Here is a 19,103-nt window from a genome sequence, read left to right as displayed (position 1 = left end):
GGGATAACATTTTACTTTCATAAGCACGCAGGTATGATTGCTTACTACCTTTTCCTTTTCTAACACTTTCCAAATGTTCATGTTCTGTACAGAAAGAGTAGTGGCTTTCAGGCTTATATGAAAAAAACATTTTTTTCAGAACCAATTTATGGAAATAAAGCTTTTGAAAAACTTAGAGTCAGAAATCACAGATAGAGAAGAGAGCACCAAATGAAGGGTGTTGTGAGGACCCTCCCAGGGAGGGAGAAGCATGCTAAAAGTAGTCTATAGACCAAACATGATTGCCACTCAAAGCCTCTCTTGCAAAACACAGTACCCAAAAGAAGAGAGAGAGCACAAGGGGGAATACCCTGCACAGAGGCAGGATGGGAGGGGGGGGATGGGAGGGGGGGGATGCTGGGACCCGTGGTGATGGATGACGGGCACTGGTGGAAGGATGGGTACTTGATCATTGTATAACTGAAACCCAAGCACAAAATTTGTAAGCCTATAACTGTACCTCATGGTGTTTCACTAATAAAAAAGAAAAAAAGAAAAAAAAAAGAAATCACAGTGTTTTGCTGATTTCAAGGTAGTCATATGCATGTGTGCACTTGTTGTATAGGATATTATCCACTGTTACCTGCTGTTTATCTTAACATGGTAGCAAAGAGAATATTTGCCAATAATCACAAAGAATGAACAAGTTAGTGTGACCTTATCTCCTACAGCTCTATCCCTTGCTTACTTCGTTGCTATTACATTGCTTTCCTTACCTTTTCTTTCTCAGGTTTTTTTCCCCCTCATTTGCACATTCTTTCTTCTGCCTTGAAACTTCCATAAAAGACTATAAGGAGTTCAGACAGACTGAATACTGGGGCCAGACAATACATTTCCTCAGAAAGTTTTCCCTGCCTCAGAAATCCTCTTCCACTTCACTTTGAAACTAACAATCTTCACACTGGAAAGAGTTTTCTCCCACTTAGTATAAACCAGATAAATATTAATCAAATGAAGTGCCTGCCACTTTGCATATGCCTAATGAATATTAAGTTAACTGAATGCAAGGACTAGATATGCACAGAACATGATGCACTAAGTTTGAAGCCCCAAAATATGATGTCAAGTACTAGTTTTATTTTAGGTAAAAACTTGGCAAAGTTTTAATTAGTAGGAAGTACTCATGATAGCAATGAATAAATGGGGGACAATTTCACAGAATAATTCTGAGTATTCCAGGAAAAAACAATGGATGAATTGTCTACTGATATAAGTGATTATATTTAAGATTATATAAATATTTATATATTATTATTTAAGAAGAGGACTCCCAGAACAACCACCAACTGGGAACTCTTTGGCTCTGTTGCGGCAACATGGGAAGATGCCGTCATTGACAACATTGATGACGAATACAATCGAATGATTCAGCACCTCCATGATTGTGCAAGGAATGCCAAGAGAGAGATAACCACATGATGGATATGTCGTTCCCAATGTTCTCCCTTCCGAAATCCAACATGCCATCTCGTCTGTAAAGAAACAAAGAGCACCTGGCCCAGACAAGATCAGACCTGAACACCTGAAGAACTTACCATCAGTACTCATCAATACATTGGCTCGACTCTTCACATGCTACCTGTCTGAATGCAAGGTTCCATCCCAATGGAAAACCAGCAAGACTGTACTACTATACAAGAAAGGAGACATCCACGACATTGGCAACTATCGCCCAATCTGCCTATTGTCTGTCATCTACAAACTATTCACTCGAGTCATCCTGAATAGGATTAGCAGAACACTAGATGAAGGACAACCATGTGAACAAGCTGGATTCCGAAAAGGATTCAGTACCATCGACTATATCCACACAGTAACCAAGCTCATTGAGGTATCTCGGGAGTTCAAGATGCCACTCTGTCTAACGTTCATTGATTTAAAGAAGGCCTTTGATTCTGTTGAAAGGGAAGCGGTCATAGAAGCCCTAGCCAATCAGGGCGTACAAACTCAATACATCAGGATCCTTCGTGAGCTCTATTGCGGAATCACTACCAAGATCTCACCATTCTACAAAGAAGTAATCATCCATATCAAGAGAGGGGTTCGGCAGGGTGATACCATTTCACCAAAACTCTTCAGTGCCACCCTTGAGAACATCATGCGACGGCTGGAATGGGAAAACATGGGAGTGAAGATAGATGGTCGGCAACTACACCACCTCCGCTTTGCTGATGACATTGTTCTAATAACACCAAACATCAACCAAGCGACACAAATGCTGAGCGACTTTGACTGTGAATGTGGAAAGGTCGGACTACAGCTGAATCTTGCGAAGACAATGTTTATGAGAAACAGCCTTGTTCCTGACGCTCCATTCGCTCTCAACGGAACCACCATCTCCGAATGCAACAGTTATATATACCTAGGTCGAGAAATCAACATGATGAATGACCTGGCACCTGAGTTGCGCAGGAGGAAGAGAGCGGCTTGGAATGCCTTCAAGAGCATTGAAGAAATAACTAAAAGGACAAAGAACCTCCAGCTATGAGCACATCTCTTTGATTCCACTATTCTTCCTGCATTAACATATGCCTCAGAGACCTGGACCCTACGAAAACAGGATGAGAACACTATTCGGGTCTCTCAAAGAGGAATCGAAAGAACTATGCTTGGAATATCACGATTCACTCAAATGAGAGATAGAATCCAGAGTTCTGATCTTCGTCAACGCTCAAGAATCAGGGACGCTGTCTCATTTGCCAAGACATCAAAAATCAGATGGGCTGGACACGTAATGAGGTTTACAGACAACCGCTGGACTAGAGCCATTACTGATTGGATTCCACGAGACATCAAAAGATCACATGGACGCCAACCTATAAGATGGTCAGACTTCTTCGTCAAGAGCCTAAATGATCGGTTTGAGGCTCTACATGTTCCTAAAACGAACAGATACCATTGGGCTACGCTAGCACGCAACCGGGATGAATGGAGATGTTACTGGCACCCGCTCGAATAAATCGATGAATAACGGGGATTAAGTGATTAAGTGATTAAGTGATGTGATTATCAGTGATATTAGTGATTATAATATAAGCCTGGAGGCAAAAGATGGCACACAAAAAGATGGTGAGCACTCAATGCCTATTTTGCAAAACACTACTCCCAAAAGGAGAGAGAGAACAGAGGGTAATGCCCTGCTGCAGAGGCAGGTTGGGATGGGGGGGATGGGGGATGTTAGGGATACTGGGATCCATGGTGGTGGGAAATGGGTACTGGTCGGGGGGGATGGGTATTTGATCATTGTATAATTGAAACCCAAGCACAAAATTTGTAAGTCTACAACTGTACCTCATGGTGTCTCACTAAAAAAAAAAAGATGGTGAGCAATTGCAAGCTTTTCCTGAAAAGCAGAAGAGAATTGAAATTGGATACACTTGGTATTTGAGTTTAGACCAAAAAATGTAATATATTATCTTTTACTATATAAAACCTTCACTTTGTCCTTTAAAATAGCAGCCTGTATATTTTAAAAATAAATAGGCAAATGTGTGAAAGTCAGGCATCTGAACAGCAGTAGGGCATTTGCCTTGCATGCAGCCAACATGGCCGACCCGTGTTCGATTCCTCTGCCCCTCTCGGAGAGCTTGGCAAGCCACTGAGAGTATCTTGTCCGCACGGCAAAGCCTGGCAAGCTACCCGTGACGTATTCGATATGCCAAACACAGTAACAACAAAGTCTCCAATGGAGACATTATTGGGCCCGCTCGAGCAAATCGATGAACAACAGAAGGACAGTGATCACAGTGATATATATATCAAGTCACTATAATGTCAAAATACTGTTATATTTATATAATACATATACATAAAAATAGATTTATATTATCAGTATTTGGGAGTGAATCAATCACCGTGGTATTTGTTTGCTTTCTTTGATAACTTATTTACAATTCTATATATGATGTCAAGTGAGTCTGAAATACTTATATGGAGAATAATTGTTGCCAAGGGTTAATTGTAATACTGCTGCATAACACTATATGGGCATTATTTAAAGAAGTGTTAAGAGGTAATAATGCATTTTTTAAAAAAATAGAATAATTTCTGATTCTATCATATTCATTACAGTTAATATTTCAAACTTGATGTATCTAATTTGAACATTTTCTATATCCCAAGTGGTTAACCTAAAACCAATTAAAGCATCACAGATTCCTATTATCTACTTGCATTATTATTTTCATGAATTAATTTTGTTTTAAAAATCAGACCATTTCCAAGTGAGAATAAATTTAAATATATAAGGTGTGAATTGTGAAGCTGATGTCAGGACCCATGTATTTCTCTAATTTGAAATTCCTTAATGACAGAATCATGGGACTGATTCTTAAAATTTTTTTTAAATGGAAAAACTGACCTTTGAGGTCACCTAATTATTCCCCTATTAATTCCCCTATTCATAGAGAATCCAAAGAGTAACTTTAGTTTTCCTTAGTTGGAAATTTATTTTTTCTCCTCATAGTCATTCATTAATTCATTTAAACATTCATCCACCCACCCGTTCATTCATTGTTTCAAATTTCATTTTAATAAATATTGGGAATCATTTAAGTGCCTAGATTTGCTATTCAGCACAGGAGAAATGAATGTGTGCTTATTGTTTTTATATGTTATACCTCTTGGCATGACCATTTGCTATTTATATTATATTATGCTATAATAAAAGTATTGACAAAATGCTATCTACATGAATCACAATGACTTAAGAATGATCTTTGATAACAGTTTTTGTAAGACTTGAAAGAAAACTATGTCAGACAAAGGTAAATTATGCACAGAGGAGATATAAATCAGCATCTCTAGTCCTTAGAGTAGTAAATATATAGGATTGAAACTGATCCTATAGGGCTCAGAGTGTAGTTGGGAATGAAAAGGAATGAGACTGGGTATGTTAAGTTCAAATCATGAAGAACCTTCTTCTAGATCATTGGGAATGATTTCCATCTATAATTTTTACCAGGATTCTGAAAAGAAAAGTCTGTAATATTGTCTAAGAGAAAAGAATTGCAGAAAATAAGACAATTTGGGGAGGCAAATTAGAATATTATTGCAACACTACAAACTATATAGAATAGAGGCCTCAATTAAGATAGTGGCAGTGGAACAATTAGTAGAAAACAGTTTAAAAAGATGACTTGGGTCTAGAAACTAATTAGCTATTAGACATATGGAGAAAAATTATCATTCTAAAAATATTCAGTGAGGATACATGAAATTAATGAACATTTTCCCCAAAGACTTCCTATGTGCTCTACAACAATGTAAGGAAAATGGAGGAATAGAAGCGTTTAGGTACATATTTTCCCAAATGTTCTTTGCTCTTTCTAAATTACAAAGAACTCCTCTAAATTTTCCTCAAGCCTAATCCTTTGTCTGCAGTCATTTATGTTTTTCCTGAGCCTGAGCCTTTCATGACTGTGTTTACTTTATCTCAACCCAATAAATGAGTTAACACAGTGACTGAGCTCAACAGCCCTACACTTCCTCAGATCAGTATTTCTTCTGATTAGATGCTGGGAGACCAAGGTCATAACATTTTTCTCTTTTCTTTTTATTCTTTAGAGGATTTCTGGAAATAGTATAAAGAAAACTTTTGAAACCATAGCCATGTCATGAACTATAAATTAAAAGTGTCATAATTCCATTCAATGAAAAATACGGAACTGATGAGTAGAAAATAAGAAATCTGGGTTGAATAATAAATGATCATATCTAGTTTTATACCCATACATTAGTTAAATGACTTAGCTTTACTTTTCAGCCTTACAGTATGTGTGAATCAGGTTGATGCTTCAGGAAATTATTGTGGGTTGTTTAGGAAATAGTATAATTAAGATTGCATATATTAGATTTTTGAGTGCTAGCTAAATATTACTATATACTGTTTGTTTCTCCTGTTTTCACCCTTTTGGGTTAAAAATGTTGATTTCTATGTGCTTTATCTGATTTTAATGAACTTTTAACTTTGTACAGAATACATCCCCATATATTCAAGAGAAGTACTTACTATCCATTATTAATTTCTCATAAAATCTATTTACTTTAGGTCCCACTTAATGTCTATATGTTTTTCTGAAATAAAAAATAACATTCTAAGAGCTTATAATGCTTCAAAGAGACATGCAAAATCTTCCTCACTATAAGTTTTTATGGAAATAAAGGAAGTTACTGTCTTGCTGTTCCTTTACACTTGTTAAAATGTTCCCTTTTTCTGAGGTTTGCTTTCTGTAATAATCTGTTGAACAGTGGAGTACCTGACTTGTGTTTGTTCCTTAGGCAAACGTGTAGAATTCTTCAAGTTCGCATGGAGAAGTAGAAAGAGAAGGTTTCTGCTGTGCCTGATGACAATTTTTGATTTTTTCCACACTCAAAAAAAAATCCTTGCTCTATGTTGGAGCACTATAGTGGCGAATACTAGTATATTGGTCGGATTCTAAGGAAGGGACAGAAGTTTCCTTGAGGAATAAAGATTCAAAACAACTCCAGAAATGATCTCTCATCTCGGTTTATTTCTCACAGACAGCAGGTGTGTACACCATGTTACAGGATTAACTGTAACCTACTCTTTCTTATTAGTAGCATTACAGGTATCCCCTGATTTTAGGGGGAGAAGAAAAGTTGGTGCAGTGTTAGAGATCAGAAGGCAAAGAGCAGTAAATGATCAGTAAAGAAAGTGAATATTCTTACATTTTTTTAAAAAGCAAGCCATCATTTTCTGCCGTTTATGAGAACCCCCAAACTGAACACAGCAGCTACCAATGGCCAATATTTCATATTGATAAACCCAATATTGTCATCTACAATGACCTTACAGGGCACATATCATCTTTCAACAAATAGGAAATGAACAAGCAAAACTGCTGCTATAGTTAGTGGGCCTTGTCCTTTTAATTGGAAATTAACATAGAAAAATTCTGATCCATGAAGCGTGTACTTAATCTTCATTTGGTTTATTGATATTATGTTCTTGAATTACCCAATTCTTTATTCAATTGTGAAAAAAATAAAATGCATAAATTAAGTTATACCAAATCTAAGTAATTAGAAATAACTAGCCTCATATTTTAAAAAGCATATTTTGGATTTGGGGACTCACCCAGCAGTGTTCAGGGCTTACTCCTAATTTTGTGCTCAGAGAGTATTTCTGGTGGGACTTGAGGAAATGTATGCAGTACAAAGAACTGAAATAGAGTTGGCTGTATTCAAGCCAAGTACCTTATCTGTTGTACTATCTCTCAAGCCACAAAAAGATTGGTATTTTTATTACCTTTAGCAATTTGGGACTAGTCAACTCTGACTGTATTTAAGTAATAAATTAGAAATAGAAACATCTGGGGAAAAGAAAAACAAAAATCTTCCTAGTAAACTATACTAGCCCTTTGCTTCCCTGTCCTTAAAAACAGGACTCTAATTTTGCAACTCACAGAAAGATAAATTTTTTTTACCCAAAAATCTAAACCACCTATAAATTTATCATCTCTAAAACCCGTTTTGTGGAAGAAGTTAGTGATGGAGAGGACAGGTATATTTTAGGCACAATACTAGCTAAAAGTCATTTGCATTTATGATTTAAAATCAAATAGAAAGTAAAGAAGAAATGGTGCCTTCATAGTAATAATATCTAGGTGACTTAAAGACAATTTTTTTCCAATGTACAGGCCTTTTTTCCAAGAGCTCTTTTTCTTTAATTTTATTTCATTCTGCAGGTCCTCATAATTAGTGAGGCTGCAATTCTTGGACTTTGTCAGAAAGTTACTTTAAAAGTTTAATCTGGTCAAATATTAAAGAGGATAAAAACTGCCAATTCAAATTTCTCCTTTAAAAATAAGATGAGTCTAGGAATGAACCTAAAATCACATTTAATGAAAAAATCCCTTTAACTGGGATTTTAAAATATCAACTATCTCTAAAAATATGAATTCTAAATGCTGATATATGGAAAATATTTGCTTAGGAACAGTATCTTTAAAGTAAATTCAGATTCCCCCAAATTTAAAATAGCTATTTTCACATTTTGAAGACTTTTTGAAATTTTCTCAGAAAAATATGACTGAATCCCATTTTGCTTAATTTTCAAAATTACCCTAATAGGTGTATAGCAGGAAGAGAGTCTTAATGATTTCTTTTTGGACGTTAAATAAATTTAACTACACAAATAGAAATCAGGGAATGTTTTGTTTTTGTTATCTAGTGACAAATACTGATTCCTCAGCACAGATCCAGGAGTGAGTTGTGTCCCCCATCCCCCACCCCACCTCCCTAAAAAACAAAAACAAAAAAAGAAAGGCCATTTGGTGAATAGAAGGAATTAAAGAATCACTCAGCAGATAGAAACCTCAGATACTAAGAGATCTCATGATGATGATGATGATGATGGTGATGATGATGATGATGATTTTGTTTTTAATTTACCTGACTGCACTGAGGGTTTAGTACTAGCTCTGTTCAGAGAACTTTTCTAATATGACTCAGGGTCTGTATGTGGTAGTGGATATCAAACCGAGATTCTCTGCATGCAAGTCAAGCACATTAATCTCTGGACCATCATTTAAAGATCTTTCAATCTAGACAAGAGAAATAGTAGAGAGTTCCAAAAGTAGCAGAAAGTAACACTAGTATAGATCACTAATATATAACTCTTATAAAAATCAATCACTATTCTTCAGTAATATTGATACTAGGAAGATTAGTTGCTTATTTTTAATGAGTCCCAGTATTGAAGCGCTGTTAGATCTAAATATTCACTACAAAAATTTCTTGGAGTATTAAACAGATAGCCCAGCTAACCCTTGGTGCTCCAGGCTTTAAAATAAACATTGAGGCCAATCCTGTACCAGCCATTGTTAGTTTGATTTTAGGATCACAAGTCAAATACCCTTCCTATTTTCAGGACTGTTATTCTACTTAACTGCTTTTAGAAGTAATTCATTCTTAGAGTAAGAACCGGAGAGAAAGAATACAAGTATTAAAGTAGATGCAGCCAACCCCCCTAGAACCACGTGGTTCCCCTAGAATTACCTGATACAGCCCTGAAGACCCTACAGCTTCAGTGAGATGACCAGATAATCCTTGGAGCCACAGGGCCTATGGAATACTGCATCCTTGGGCCCTAATGCAATGAACCACCAGCTCCTAGATGGCCAAGAATCACTTAGGAACTCCCTCACACCCTCTGCCCCAAAGGTCTTAATTTTTTATGTAGAGTATATTTATGAGGAAGATTCATGTGAAATTGCAGCCTCAACCATAATTGTTTAAGAGCTCTTAAACTCATCATCCCAGACTGTTAAGTGTTAAAATACTTTCTACAATGATGCATCACAAGATAGTGCAAGCACATTCTTATGTATAATCAACTCAACAGCAGATTTTCTCTAGCATAAATGAGAAAAGCTGCCAGTGCAGAACAATGATGTTTGTAATTATACACGTAATACATACAAAAGTGAGGCAGGAGCTTAATTTATGTACTTAGAAGAACTACATTAAAAATGCATTTGTGTGTTGGAGTGATAGTACAGAGGGTAGGGCATTTGCCTTGCATGCAATCAACCTGAGTCGATCTCCAGCATCCTGGATAGTCCTCCAAGTACTTCCAGGAGTGATCCCTGAGTGCAGAGCCAGGAGTAAGCACCTCCAGTTGATCCCTGAGTGCAGAGCCAGGAGTAAGCACCTCCAGTTTGTGCTTTCCCACCTCACCAAGATACATCTGAAGTGAAGCGGTGATTATATTCCAAGACAATTTATTTGCAATCAGCAGTTAGGGTTATAAGAGTGTCCTATTAGTCCTCTTATCTTTATCAAATAAGTTAACTTATTGGGATGTTAGTTTGAAAAAGTGCCTATTAGTGACATTATTACTTAGCTATACTATAAACATTGAACATACACTGCATTTAGACTTACCACCCCCTTTCAGAAGTACTACTACATATTTCTTGATTGACTTATCTTCTTTAATAATTAGAAAAATAATGTTTCTCTAATAGTGTGGGTGATAACTTTTCAAATGTCATTTACTTGTAATGTTCATAAAGCATTGTCTCATACTAATGAACATATGTGATTCATTTTGTATTCTTAGGAGTATATTTTCAAATAGTTCTTTATAACAAAATTTTAGTGACAAAATTGGGAATGAGAATACATTATTTTGTGAATTAAACTAAATTCACATAGATACTGTGGAGATTTGGCAGTAATATCACTAATTTATGTAGATTTTCAAACTGGACAACTGAGATTCAAAGTATTCTGGGATATGGGATAGGACTCAATTAAGGAAAAACTATGTCAGAGGAATCATAGATAATGAATAAAGAAATTCACAGATCTGCATTGTTCTGGCATAATTATTCCACATTTATCCTTTAAGCCTAGGTGGTTAAAGTAGAATGCTAATTTCCTAAATAAATGCCCTGCATGAAAAGGCTTATGACAGCTGGTTCGTTAGAAAGTCAGAGAATATTTAAAATAATGGAATTATGTGCTTGCAAAATATAGAAACCTTTCCTCAAAAATAATCAGGACCGGGGCTGGAGCAATAGCACAGCGGGTACGGCATTTGCCTTGCACGCGGCCAACCCAGGTTTGATTCCCAGCATCCCATATGGTCCCCCAAGCACTACCAGGAGAAATTCTTGAGTGCAGAGCAAGGAGAAACCCCTGAGCATCACCGGGTGTGACCCAAAAAGCAAAAAAAAAAACCCCAGAAATTAATACATTCGGATGCTTACAAATGTTCACATACCTGAATAATAATAGTATTTACAGAGTACTTGTTCCATGCCTGGCATTGTTTTAGATATTTGACAGGGTTTATTCCTCAGCCATATGATTAGGAGTCACTAATATATTATGCCTATTTTACCCAAGGTCACACACTGAATTATCAGCAGAACAGAGCATTGAACCTAGACAGCGTGGCTTCAAGGTACATCCTTTTAAATTACTCCTTTCTTCTACCTTGTCTTGAAGACAGTATCTCTGTCAATGCTGGACAAAACAGTTGTCATTCCTTTTGACTTTTATAATTAATTATGATTAAAAAAGGAGTAATTATGAGATCACTTAATATAAAACATAAAATTCAAATTATTATTGTTTAATATTTTAATTGAGGAATATTAAGTCCCATGACAATAGGTAATATTTATACATATGTATAACTACTTATACATATGTATAAATATATCTATCACCTTTTGTATTCTTTGGGAGATTGACTACTGCTACTACTTGCTAATATTTTGAAAGCATTTAACTAGATAAGATACTTTTTAATAATTTTCTGATTTTATCACATTTATAAAGAAACTAATAATACTATTCTCTTATTACACACAGAGAGGGATAGGGGCTTCAATGATTTATTCAATCCCACAGTACTAGAAAGTAACATAGGAGAGATTTGAATCCAGGCATTCTGCCTACATAGCCCACTTTTATTTTGTAATTATGCCTTTCCATGAAATGTTTTTTTTCCCATTATTAACCTAGATAGCTGACTTGAACAGTGTAAAAAGAAATAATAGATATAAGAATTGAATTATTTTAAGAACTTTGAAAGCATCTAAATTTGAGCACAAGAGTTTTGTTTCTTCTGAGCCTTCCTGTCTTGAAGACAGCAGGTATTTCATAATGTTCTAAAAACAAAAAAATACATAAAATAGTTGACTTTACTTAATTTCAAATTAAAATCAGGTAATGTCATACATGGTCTTAATTTTCTCAGTTTAGATTGGTGGAAAAACTTAATTTACCACACCTTTATTTTAGTAATGTAGTGAAGGACCTACAATACATATGTTAGACAGAGAAAATGGATGTTGTTATCTTAAAATCATAGTGCACTTGTTTTCTGTTAACAGATTAGGATTTTCTTAGTAGATTTTTATCAGCTTTGCTTTGCATTCATGACTAGAAAATCTTTCATTTCCAAGTAGTTTTTCTTGTCAGTTAAACACATGCAAAATGTAATAATAATAATAATAATAATAATAATAATAATAATATGTTGTGTAGCATACACAAATAGGATATACATAAAATATAACTCTGTAAAATATTGGTTTTGAAAGAACATTTTTACAAAGATAGTAACTATAGTATATGAAGCTCAGGCATAACTACAATGGTTGTGGAACCATTTCTTTTCCTCCTGCAGTATTTTATATCTAGTCCCTCGGAACCAGGAGTTAGTGAATTCATGGTAGCAAATACTATTACCTATACAGTAAAACTGATTTTATTGTTACCTCTGCTTTTAGTTACTGAACTTGTTAAAAATCTTAGAAGATAAAACTTTTTGGGACTGTAGACATAGTATAGCAGGGAGGGTGCTTATCTTGCACATGGCCAAACCAGGTATCCCATATAGTCCCTTATATGGTCCTTGATAACCCAGATGATCCCCCAAAACCACCAGGAGTGATTACCTCAAGAACAAAACCAGGAGTAAGTCCTGGGATCAACCAGATATGCCCCCAACCAAAGAAAATAAAACTTTTATTCTGTTACCTCTTCAAAAAAATAAGGCTTAGATGAGAAGAGTGATATTTAAATTCTAAAGGCAAGGCAGTACTTAATTTGGCATATTGAAATTTATCTTTAAGTAGGGAAAATTTAATTTTGGATAGTAAAAATACTGCTTAGACATCTTTTGCATATCAGGAAATTCCAACTTATGGTCTTCAAAGACTATAATGACATTTTTACCCTCTTCACCCAGTAGCATATGAATTCAAGCTTAAGTTTATTAATTTGAATTTAATTAGCACATAAATAATTAAAATGTGAAGTTTTTTGCTTAAATTTCAGATACCTTTATTTTAAAAATAATTTATATCTGTGGTTAGGTGATTAAAATTGGTGATATTATACAAATATTAAGAATCACCTCTTACATTTTTAAATCCTGGTTTTTTACTATTTCTTTTGGAACAAATGTGGAGATTGTCAGGTAAGGCACTGTTACATGGTCATATCATACCTATGTATTTATATATTGAAAGAGACAGGCTATTGTTTAGCTTTTGTTTGAATCCCTATATTTCAATAATTAAGCTGCATGTTAATTTAATCTTTTCTACATTTTGTCACTCTTATTAAAAAGTTATTCATAAAATAATTTTTGTAGTTAGGTTTATTTTTATAGTATTTCATAGTAGTCAAAGTGAGGGTTTTTTTACAAGAATTGTATTATTAAATCTTCATTCAACCTGATGAACTAATATACTATACCTGTTTTACACAGAGGAAGCCAAGAGTCTCAGAGGGTGTGTAAATGTAAGATAGTTGGTCTTACGGCTATGCAGACCTAAATCCAGAACAATATATGCTGAACCTCAATAGTCCTTTAACCAAAATGAAATAATTTGCACAAATTGTATCTAAGGCTCTTCAAGCCTGTGTTCTCCTTTGAACATGTATCTTGCTTGCAAGTTTCCATGCTAGCCTGTTTCCACTCTAAAGAAGCCTGTGTTATCTCTCTTGAACACTCTCCCCCTTTTCTCTTCTAAATAGTGTTCAAGAAAACTAATATTACTACTATTACTACTAATATTACTGCTGCTGCTGCTACTACTACTACTACTACTACTACACACACATACACACATTAAAAAAAACAACCCTAAGTATAAAATAAAATGCTCAGGGGCTAGAGAAACAATACCAGTGAGTAGAGTGCATGCCATGCATGTGGCTGACCTAGATTCAATTCCCAACATTTCATATAGTGCCCGGAGTATGACCAGGAATAATTCCTGAGTGCAGAACCAGGAGTTCTGCACTCAGGAATTATTATAATTTGAGCATTTCCAGGTGTAGCCCAAGAAAATAAATATTAAGATTTGCAACCAGAAATAATAGACCCCTAGTCAACTTATAAGTTGTTATGGAAAAATTTTAGGATAAATAGGAACATCATACAAAATTGGAGTCTCTAAGAAGTATGTTTTCTAAAAATCAAATCTACATTTTAAATATGACATAAAAAAGCAAATTAGATAATTATTCCAGAATTACCAGAACAAAATAAACATACATTTAAGCATAATTTTACAATACATAGATTAAATGTGTAAGTTACAATACATAGATTAAATGTGTAAGTTATCTCTATAAATATGGAGAAATCAAAATTATATGATCCAAAGCTCATGTTCCTAGAACAATAAAATCAAAGCTTTAATATCCAACATTTGAGAGACACACTTCATATAAATCAACAGGAAGAAATATTTAGCTTGAACTGAAGATATAAGAATGCATCTACTGTGGTCAGAAATACTAACTTAGAATCTATGCCTAAAATGATTCAAAAATATATCACTTTATTGGAATCACTGTACCACGGTTCTATGATAATCTATGAAGAATCCCTGCAGATTCAAAACCACTTATTTTCTATCAAACTTATCAGATTCACACACTTCTTCTTTATCTCTGACATTTAAAATACTAATTTCTAAAAGATGGACTCCAAGTTAGGCCCTCAAATGTATGTCTTTATGCTCAGGGAATTTTCAAAAGAGAAGATAATCTGACCTAATAAAAATAGAGGATTATGCTAAACCAGTGCTTTTCAAGAAACTTTATCCTAAACATAGTTTCTATATTTTTCAAAAGGATCAGCCATATCACCCTATGACGTTGTATTTGTATTTCTTCTCAATGTTCTTATAATTGACAAATGGATTTATTTACACCCCACTGAATAGTAGTCAGGGAATAGTTATTATAAATTTTTCTAAGTTACCCCTACTACGAGAAGTATTTGAATCCTATGCTGTAGAGTTTTTGTGTATGATATCAAGATATCTCAATTATGAAAGCAAAGGTTTCTTTTTTGGAAATGACAGGAGGCCAAAATGACCATTATAATTCATCCATAATATGGCTGCCTCTATGTGGAAAATACACAGTTGACTTTTATTCCTTCCTTTGTAGTATAATTTTAGTCTAGCCAAGACAAGTTGTATTCTTTTATATGTTTTATTATTTTATATGTTTATATGTTTCTCTTTTTTGTAATCTTGAAAAGTAACAAAATTACTTTTTATAGCTTTTCAATGTTCTATTTTTTGCTTTATTACATTATATGAAACAGATACCTAAGTATTAAATTCTTAATTCATTTTTTATATAACCTTTGCCAAAGGCAATCATTAGGCAATTTAACATAGCCCAATCTAGTCTGAGAACCTTTTTCTGTATCAATACTCTGTCTTACTGAGTCTCTATATCTTTCTGTATGGAAACATACCTATATGCATCAGATCTTCTTTGTACTATTTTTCCTAATATACAAACATTCATCAGACTGAGGCAGTTTCACACTGCCTCATAGCTACTCAATTATTATTATTAATAATGAATTATTATTAATGCTATAATAGTTATTTTTGATAGCATTAATGATACTATCCCAGATCATTTACTTTAGAATTTGGTGGCACTTTTAAAATTTTATAAAACATTGTCGATTTTTTTCAACTAATAATTAAATTTTCAGACATATAATTGCTGAATTTTGAAAAATTTCAAGAATGAATTTTATGGTATCAATTCCCATGGTCTATATTAAAGCAATGGCTAATTATATTCCTGACAGAAAAGATCTTTCTTCCCTTAGAATGGGCATAGTATGCTTATATCTCTGGATTATGATCACATCTCTATTAAGAATAGGAATTCCAAAATCATTCTTTGTATTTAGGAGAAGAATCACCAATTAAAATCTCCCCAGTCTGTGGAGTCATTTGGAAATGGTTCTAATAGAATAGAGAAAATAGTATTACATTTGTATAAGTAGGAAACATCAGATATGGTAGTCCTTTATTTTAAATATTAGATAAATTGTTGAATTTTAAATACCAACATTTTATTTGCAAAGTAAAATTAAAAAATTAGCGTTTATATTATATTCATACTATGAAATAATATATATTTTCTTTTTCTATTGCAGGTAACCCATTAACCCAGGATAAGTCAGGTGATCGTCAAAGCTGATTACATTGAACATATGCATAGAAACTTTACTCCTGAGGGGATATTGGAGAGATTTTTATACAGTTCTGAAGATGCATGTCAAACTCTTATTTCCAAGAGATTTTGTGGCTCATAATCAGCATATTTCTGAAATGAAGACTTTTAAAAAAATCCTACATGATGTTCTGTGTCATGAAGATTTTATCAGATTTGAACTGTGTTCAAACACTTGTAAAACTGCACTTGCTTAAAGAATTCGAAGTTGCCAGTCTGTAGAGTTGGTGAAAAGTTGGTTATTTGAGTGACACCAGAGATATCTTTTGGACTCTTGTTCCAAACGTGACTGCTTTACTTGATTCTCAGTCCCCCAAGTGCGCTGGATATGTTCCTGAGTCCTTTGTTCATTGGCAAATGGAACTGCACATGGCTTTACTGACATTTCCTTTGCAAACTGCTCTGGCATGGTGTGGATTGAGACAATTTTATTTGTGCCCTAATCTTATAGCTCGGAAAGCCTACATGTTTCAACATCTTAAAGTTGCTTTGTTAAAGGAATGGAAATATATATCCATTGATAATAATTATTGCTGGCAAGTACTACTTAACTGAATACATCAATCATATAAGAATGTATAGACAAGACAAATGACTGGACTGCAGCTCTCAGTCAATTAAATAGGTAGTCATAGAATCGAAGCACCATTTTCATTATAGACCATTCTAGAGCACTCTCTTTTAGTTTCTTTCTAAAAGTGAGCTTTTATTTTATTTCTTTTTAAAAATTTTTCCTTCCACAAAAATCAGCAGTGACCAGTCAAGTACATAGGTAGTCTTCAGTTTCAAAAAAATTGCCAGGGATGCATGTGGGTTTCTGATTTCTTAGCTTGAGAATCATTCATTTAGATTTTCCTCTAGTAATTTTTTACTTCGTTTTTTTAGCTCATCTTAAAAGACTGCCTTTTGCTCGATTCCAATGACAGTTTGAATGCTTATAGATTTGTTTAGTCTGTTGATAGAATTGTTCATTTTTTTGGTCTCAAACTTATAAATACTTCCTTACCTTACACAGCGGTCCCATTGAAGCAATTTATTAAGTAAGTTTTTGTCCATGCTTTTGTAGTCTTTTAAACGTTTGTGATTTTAAGTTCTACAGGAAAGTCTTATAAATATTTAAAGGCCTTAAACATGTATGTGTATTTTTCTTCTAAGTTATTGCAGAATGTATAACTTTATATGTTTATTTTGTTTTGTTTGTGATGTGAAAGGAGAGAAGAATGGAAATTGCATAGCCATTCTGTAATAATAGTGTGTAAATGTGTACTTAAAGGTCTGCAAAGCAAGAGAATTCTATGTTTTACTCATCTTAGAGGAATAGAAAGATGCTTTGGAAATTAGAGTTCCATTATGTTAGAGAAAGTATGGACATACTAGCTTTCAAACTTACTACCACTTCAGTGATTAATTAGCATTAAAAGCAATGTATCTGGAGGACTTCAGTTTGTTCATTGGTTACAACTTCCAAAAAGCAGTAGCACTTCCCCAATTCTTTTCTAGACAAAACGCAAAAGAACTATGATAATTATTAAAGTTGCATTTGTTTGTAAGTATACTTTAGACACTTAAGTAGGACAGTGCTCCATAACTGGGTTGTCATATATATGGCCCCTATATGCCCCCAGTATATTTCAAAATGGTCCCTGAGTTGTACCATGATGCCCCATTTAAACAATTTCACCAGTGGCCAACTGATAGAATGAGGTGGGAAGGGCAGGTAATAGAAAGGAAACAGGTCAGAAAGGAAGCCATGGTTGGATGAACATTGAGAAACACCGAACTATAGAAAACTGCTTCACAAGCTCATGGAATAAAGTTACTTCTTCCCTCTACTTTAATGAAAAAAAAAAAAAAAAAACAAACAACAACAACACAGATGACTGAGTGGGTTTTACAATGGATCAAGAGTATATAAACTCATAAAGACATAATTGTTGTGCTTGAGTCTCTTCATTAATTAAAATGTTAATTTTGGAACAAAGTAGAAAATTATTGTTTTGGAAATTATGAATTTGTCCTGGTTTTGTTAAAAATTAGCGATCTTGTTCCATATTGAAAAGTATGTTCTTTAAAACACTGGAAATTCTGTATTATATAAAAGTGTAATACATGCATATTAATAGAAAAATAAAAGGAATTTCAAATATACTGAGTATCCCCAGTAGATTAACGTTGTGTATTAAAAATGTTGAATAAAATTGGGATATAAAATGGTCTCTCTTGGGTTATATTTGGAGAGTCTTTTTCTTTATCCTTGCACTTTAAGAACACTTCAATAACTAAGGAAACCTATTCAATCATAGGAAGCTGAGATAAATTCTTCAATCTATTTTTAATAAAAATGCCTGGAAAATATTTCATTCACACATAGTTTTAATATTTGATTTTCTTCTTTGCTAGAAAACAATTGAAACAGATGTATTTTTACTTTGGTGATTATCACATTCTTGATTTGTACACTGACACAGCTTGCTAGCACATTGCATAATTTATTTTGGAAAATATTAAAATGCACTTTCTAACCTTTAAAATTTATTATAGATAGAAATGTAAGTGAACTAATCAATATGGTAATGACTAAGCCTTAAACTATTCTAAATTAAAAATAAAAAAAATTAAGATTCACAAAAATACTTAATTTTAGAGCTTATTTACATTTTGTTACTAGTATTGTACCAATGTCAATTTATTAATTTTGTATGGTATTTTCATTGTAGGAAAATGAAAAAGTATACATGTTTCCTATGTTTCCACAAGAACTTTGAATTGGAAAGATCAAATTTCACACATGTATTTTTACTCAACCTCCACTACAGTAGGTAGTACATAGATTGTGGGTGAATTATAATTTCACTTTATTTTTTATGTACTTTGAAAGGGCTGGAGCGATAGCACAGTGGGTAGAATGTTTGCCTTACACGCAGCGGACCTGGCTGACTGGGGTTCGATCCTCTGCCCCTCTCGCAGAACACGGCAAGCTACCGAGAGTATTTCACCTGCATGGCAAAGCCTGG

At 34.0% G+C, this 19,103-nt stretch overlaps 1 protein-coding gene across 4 annotated transcripts in view; it reads left to right on the top strand.

The window, feature by feature from the left end:
* The window catches only part of TAFA2 (TAFA chemokine like family member 2), a 661,692-nt gene extending 645,311 nt beyond the window's left edge, over positions 1 to 16,381 (top strand). Inside the window, exons 5-7 of one of the 4 annotated variants that reach the window (XR_008792947.1) lie at positions 6,319 to 6,568; positions 10,918 to 10,975; positions 16,013 to 16,381. Coding sequence is in view for 2 of the 4 variants with exons in the window: in XM_056117590.1 (XP_055973565.1) it covers positions 10,918 to 10,929 (12 nt within the window). In the remaining 2 variants the exon portion in view is untranslated. The remainder of the gene's footprint in view (positions 1 to 6,318; positions 6,569 to 10,917; positions 10,976 to 16,012) is intronic. The other 3 variants (XR_008792946.1, XM_056117590.1, XM_056117589.1) reach the window with 3 other exon arrangements.
* The last annotated feature ends 2,722 nt before the right edge of the window (positions 16,382 to 19,103 follow it).

This window comes from Sorex fumeus, unplaced genomic scaffold (genome assembly GCF_029834395.1).
Source record: "Sorex fumeus unplaced genomic scaffold, SorFum_2.1 ptg000035l, whole genome shotgun sequence".
NCBI classification, from domain to species: Eukaryota; Metazoa; Chordata; class Mammalia; order Eulipotyphla; family Soricidae; genus Sorex; species Sorex fumeus.
This window is presented reverse-complemented; position numbering and strand designations above follow the sequence as displayed.